The sequence below is a fragment of the Galeopterus variegatus genome, unplaced genomic scaffold, assembly GCF_000696425.1.
Source record: "Galeopterus variegatus unplaced genomic scaffold, G_variegatus-3.0.2 Scaffold5446, whole genome shotgun sequence".
Lineage (NCBI taxonomy): Eukaryota > Metazoa > Chordata > Mammalia > Dermoptera > Cynocephalidae > Galeopterus > Galeopterus variegatus.
In genome coordinates this window covers 245,812-251,811 of record NW_007731557.1, presented here as the reverse complement: position 1 = coordinate 251,811, position 6,000 = coordinate 245,812, and the positions used below count along the sequence as shown (strand labels likewise).

General features: G+C 32.0%; 1 protein-coding gene across 1 annotated transcript in view; it reads right to left on the bottom strand.

Annotated features, from left to right (window-relative positions):
- Positions 1-854: 854 nt before the first annotated feature.
- Positions 855-6,000, bottom strand: part of SUCO (SUN domain containing ossification factor) — a gene marked incomplete at its 3' end in the record, with an annotated part of 51,078 nt that continues 45,932 nt past the window's right edge. Inside the window, exons 11-15 of the mRNA XM_008589436.1 lie at positions 5,160-5,265; positions 3,180-3,200; positions 2,847-2,902; positions 2,271-2,362; positions 855-920 (exon numbers count right to left, since the gene is read on the bottom strand). Coding sequence (XP_008587658.1) covers positions 855-920; positions 2,271-2,362; positions 2,847-2,902; positions 3,180-3,200; positions 5,160-5,265 — 341 coding nt within the window. The remainder of the gene's footprint in view (positions 921-2,270; positions 2,363-2,846; positions 2,903-3,179; positions 3,201-5,159; positions 5,266-6,000) is intronic.

The following is a 6,000-nucleotide window of genomic DNA, read 5'->3' as shown; positions in this document are numbered from 1 at the left end:
AAAAAAAAAAAAGAAAAAAGAAAAAGCTACAAAGTCAATGTTCACACTGAGATTGGTATTTAAGCAATTCAATTCACTAAGAGCAACAAGTGAATAGCACAAGCAGCTAGTCTTCTATTTTACTAAGATTTATTTTTACTAAATTCATCATTAATCTCCAAGTAAAAAGATAACTCCTTTCAGTTAGTTTTACATTCTTCAGGAATAACCAAAAATAACATTAAAAGATACCTACCCACATTTTAACAGTAAAAATAAAGTGCCAGTCAGTTAATGGTCTTTCCCGTAGTCTCTTTAGCTAACTGACCACTAGGTTCCAATACTACTTTGGAATGACAACAAACTAAACCACTAGGTATTTTAGTCATTGTTTCTTTAGTTTACAAAGAGTATATCATTACTATTTTTGTTACTGGCACTCATTATTATTGCGGATACGAACAGCCTTTTATATTTTATAATAAAATAGGAAACTAACTATATGCATAGATTAACAAATCCTCATTTGCTAGGATTTCACTGATGTATGACCTCTTTAACGATTCTTTCCCCAAGTAAATTAATAGCCCTTTTTTCACTATACAGAATTTGCCCCAAAATGAGAGCTTAATTACAGGAGAAACGCCTTTATTATGCTTATATTTTTCTCTCTCCTCTTCCTTTTTATCCTCTCCTCCTATTTCAGTTTCATAGAAATACTTTTCAAAAGCCAGTATCTTTGATTTCAGCTCAAAGTTCAACATCGGGAGTAGAAGCCTCCTAAACTATACGACAACAAAGTGCCCATGCATGTAAGAATGAAAAAGTTGAGAAACATTTTAACTGTGTTAATAGGAAAACCCCAGAATACTCACTTGTTGCAGAACCAAGAAGATTTTTTGAGGATTTATCCTCCCCAGTATTATAATCCAGTGGATAATCTGTTTAAAGAGAAAATGAAAGTAATTATGCTGAGGACTAAAGACCAATAATATTATGTTTAAAAGCTCAAATTATGTCCTGTCAAAGTCAGTTGATATTTAAAACATTTTATAATAAATATAAATTATACATCTAAAACATGTTCACAAAAAGAAAATGAGATTCAAAAGCCATTTAACAAACAGATGTAAAAAAAAAAAAAAAGGAAAATAATTGTAATGCTTACCAAAACAATAACCACATTTACTAGACTTTTATTCAAGTTTTTAATATACTTTACCAACCCTTAGTCAATGTCTTTATTTTACTTACAGGAAAACAAGGAAAAATTTAGGTTGTTCAAACTATGCTTTAAGACATCTTAAAATATGGACTCAATAAAGCAGAAATGGAGGGTGTTACAAACTTTCCTCTACACCTTCAGGTTCACAGGAGTCTCTCAAAGGCATAAGCACTAATGTGCTTGTTCTTAGGCTCAGGGCAAAGTAAAGAAATTAATGCTCATTTCTAGTATTTCAGTTACCTTATAAGTTTAACAGGTTTTTGGGCAGTCTGGCATAGGAATATAATCATAATTTACAGCAATGATGTTATGGAAGGGAGTTCCAGTTACAAATAACTGACTGATAAACTTGTAACACAATACAACTTACAAAGCAATCGCATTAGAAAATAGCTTTAAGGGGGGCCAGCCTGTGGCTCACTCGGTAGAGTGTGGTGCTGATAACACCAAGGCCACGGGTTCGGATCCCATATAGGGATGGCCGGTTCGCTCACTGGCTGAGCGTGGTGCTGACAACACCAAGTCGAGGGTTAAGATCCCCTTACCGGTCATCTTTTAAAAAAAAAAAAAAAAAGAAAATAGCTTTAAGGGGGGCCAGCCTGTGGCTCACTCGGTAGAGTGTGGTGCTGCTAACACCAAGGCCACGGGTGCGGATCCCATATAGGGATGGCCGGTTCGCTCACTGGCTGAGCGTGGTGCTGACAACACCAAGTCGAGGGTTAAGATCCCCTTACCGGTCATCTTTTAAAAAAAAAAAAAAAAAAAAGAAAATAGCTTTAAGGGACACAAAGAATGAGTACATTTTGTAATGATGACTATATTAGCTATCCTGATTTGATCATCACATATTGTACACAAATACCAACAGTCAATTCTGTACCCCACAAATAAGTATAATCAATTATGTATAGTTTTAAGAAAAAAATTGGTTATTAGGGTTAAAAACAACAAAACAAAGTCTAAAGACAACAGTCATATGTATTTAAGTAATCTATATTCACCCATTACTATTAGATTTTAAAAAGCAAAAATTGCAAATAATAGTCATCTATTTAAAGTTACTTACCATAGTCCTCATCAAATAGTTCTTGACGTTCTAACTGATACTGCGAATCAGCAATTTCTTCATACTCTTCCACCATGCTAGTGCCAAATACCCTATTAACAACAATTTCATTGAAGACTTTCAAAACAAAAGAGTTGTTAAGACTCAACTCTTCACAATAAATGACAAACATCAACTGTGGTCAAGTTTGAACTCCTTAATAATGGTAGTTCCTTACATTTTAGCCATCTACTTTTTCCACTAATATTTAAAATAATCTATTTGAGACATTTGGAAATATTATGATCAAGATTTTATATCAGTCTAAAATGTTTCCCTATATTATCATCATAGCAAAACAGCAACCCAGTTAAACCAAACACATAAATTGAAGTTTATTTTTTAAGAGGATATTTTAACATTTTTCCAAAATGCATGCAAGAGAAAGAAAGGTTTAACAGTGTATATATTTCTATGGTATTAATTTCACATAAGAGAAAACTATTTCTTCACTTTAAATATATTGGGATTGATTTGTATATCATGTTGTTGTTTTTTTTAAAAAAAGCACTGTAAATGTATTTTGTTCTGTATTACCTTATAAGGCTCAATGGACAAAAGTGCTCTGATCCAAAATGTGACACCAACTCCACCTAAAGAATAAAAATACATGAAATGGGAAGCCAGCAGAATGTATGTGAGATTATCTAACAAGTATCTAACAATATTTCAAAAAGCTCATGGAAAGATTTATATTATCATTCAATTCCATTTTCCACAAACTTTTTGAAGTAACCTCATATACTCAGTTTTCTATTATAACATTCTAAAAGTAAAGTCCTCATATCCCCCAAAATTAATACTTGTAAAGTTTTTGTAATGCATCAACATGCCCTGTTATTCAATATTGCAAAAGAGAAGGTTGCTAACCTTTATGTACTTGATGAACATCTGAAGCAAGAGAAAGGAAAAGAAAAAGAAATCAGTTCCAAAGTCTGGATAACATGCCATAAGCAATTTTAAATATTTGTAAATTATATTGTATAATAAAAGGATAGAAAGCAATGTACTGTGATGGATAACATTGTAGTACTCTTATTTGCAGAAATCAAAGCAATAATTTAAATTTTTACCATCACCGCCAGAGAGCACAATCTAAATTACTGTAAAGAAATGAACTAACTTTATGATTATAAAGTTAAATAACCTAAAATTCATTGCTGCTATTTTATATCTGTTAGATATAAGAGCATTCTAAAATCAATTAATAAACAGTATCTAGAAATGACCTGTCTTACATGACTTTAAATATTATAGATATGTATCATTATATATCTACATATGAATTTACATATTTATATATGTGGATATATATATATATCTATGTATGTAAATACTAATGAGATTACCTAGTATATTATAAAATGATATTTATACTTGTACAATATATACAAGATGTTTCAGGGAAAGTATAAATTTTTGGTATGCTATGTTATTTCAAGTATAATTACAGAAGTGGAAAATATATATCAATTTACTTTTAAATAGTAAGCTATTATAATGCAGTTTGTAGATCTGGATTTAGTTCTTTTAGAATAAGGAAAACTTATATAACATTTGTCACTGTAAAATGCAAATCAGAAGTAAATGTTTTTTGCTTTTAGACTCAATTCTACCAAAGAGTTTTTTTATAAAACTAATCATCAGAATACTCTACAGTCTCCCACCTTAAAAGGGACAAGGTAGGGAGGTTTACATGGCATTTTTTTATGCCACCAATAAAATACTCTTCCATTATTAACAAAGTAGATGGTATAAAAAATGATTCTCAGAACTATTTTATAACACGTGAGTTGTCTTACTTGTGAAATTAAATACAATTTTATCACCTGGCAAGTGATTTTTAATATTTCTTTTCTTCCTCACAGTGTAGAAAATATGCTATAAAGGAGGTCATTAAATAATTGTTTCAGTATTCATTTTGAAAAGAATTGAATATGTTCCTTCATTTTTCTAAATTCTGTTGAATCATTAACTGAGAGTAACAACTGCATTTTCAAAATAGAATTTAGCATTTTTATACTGAGATTTAGGAATACTACAAGTTTATCCATTTACAGAAGTCAATTTAATACATGCTTTAAAAAGAGACAGTAAAATCTCAGAAGACAAAACCAGGTAGCTATAAGTTCTTACATTTAAAAAAGAAAGGATAGAAATTAGGATTGCTGCCATTCCAGAAAATCACATTATTAACACGATGATATATTAAGGCATGGCTATTATTTTAAAGAAAAAAGGGACAGGAAGGAGATCAGTAGGAATTTATTTTGTCTAAACCCATTCAGAAGTGATAATTCTACTTGATTAGTTGGTAGAGAAAGCAACAGAATACTGAATATAAGTGTTCAAAAGTTTACTTTATTTGAAACTGGACATAGAACATGTCACTTGAATACATAAAAGAAAAGGCAAAAGCCATAATAATGCCAAATAATTGGATATTAAAACTGAAATGATTTAAGAATCAGATTCTAATAAGAAATCAGATAAGGCCTGCTTTAAAGACTTTGGTGATGTGACTAGCAACAGGTTGGACTTCAGGAGAAAAATACTATGAAGATGACATTTTACATAAAGACTCAAAAGAAAAATTAAGAGTTAAATTTTGGAATTTTATTAGAGCCACAGACAACAAAAAACTGGCCTAGGTTTCCAGTGATACAAAATGGAGCGCAATAACATTTGTCTCATAAAATAACATATCCAAGTACAAACTATTTTGTTAAATGGTATGTTGCAGTCAATTTCCTTTTAATATCTCTGATTTCTAAATGGGTAGGGTGTATAAAGTGTGAATAACACGTATGTTTCGGTTATAGCACATAGTGCTGTATGTGTAAATATTACCTTTACATATTTTGCATACATCTGTTCATCTAAAGGGAAACTCTGGACATTCCGCTCATCTCTACCATGGAAAGTACCCAGCTTAATCCATTTATTTGTGGGGTATCTAGAAAATATAAAATATAGATATTCTTTTTTAGGAATTATAAACCACATATTGAGAGGTCCCATCACATTTTCAAAATATATTTTGTATATTTTTTCCCTCTCCAGGTGAACACACTGACATAAAATAGTTTAAATATAACTGGTCCCTGAGTTAAGTAAATACATTTTTTCCAGTTGATCTAACAGGACCCTCTTTACTGGGAAAGAATACCTTAACAAATCACACCATTAGACCAGGACCATTTCTTGGGGTTTGGGAGGGCTTCGTAGAGATTTTTAAACAGATAATAACCAAGAGATTGTCTTGGAAAAAGGTGGTATGACTCTTCACAAACTGACAAGTTGTGTGGTAATGTAAAGTATAAATACAAGTACTAGTGGAAAGAGAATCAGAAAAAAAAAAAAAACTTCTACTGTCATATATGAATTTGACATATCTTACACATCTGTTACCCTTTAAAAAGAAACCTATATTCATTCCTGGGGCTTCCAGTCAATATGGCAGAAGAGACGGTCCCCAGCGTCACCCTCTCCCACAATCAACCAATTTACAACTATGAAAAAGCAACAACAGCCAAGGTGGGGCTGCTAGAGCTCAGGGGAAGAGGAGGAGAGCCCTACACAGTGCATGAAGGCGGGAGAAGCCCCGATGAGAAAAAGGAAGAACCGCTCTGACCGTCTGGAGCCTCAGCTGCTTCAAGGCTGGAGCTGGTGAGCACACGGAGCAGGTACT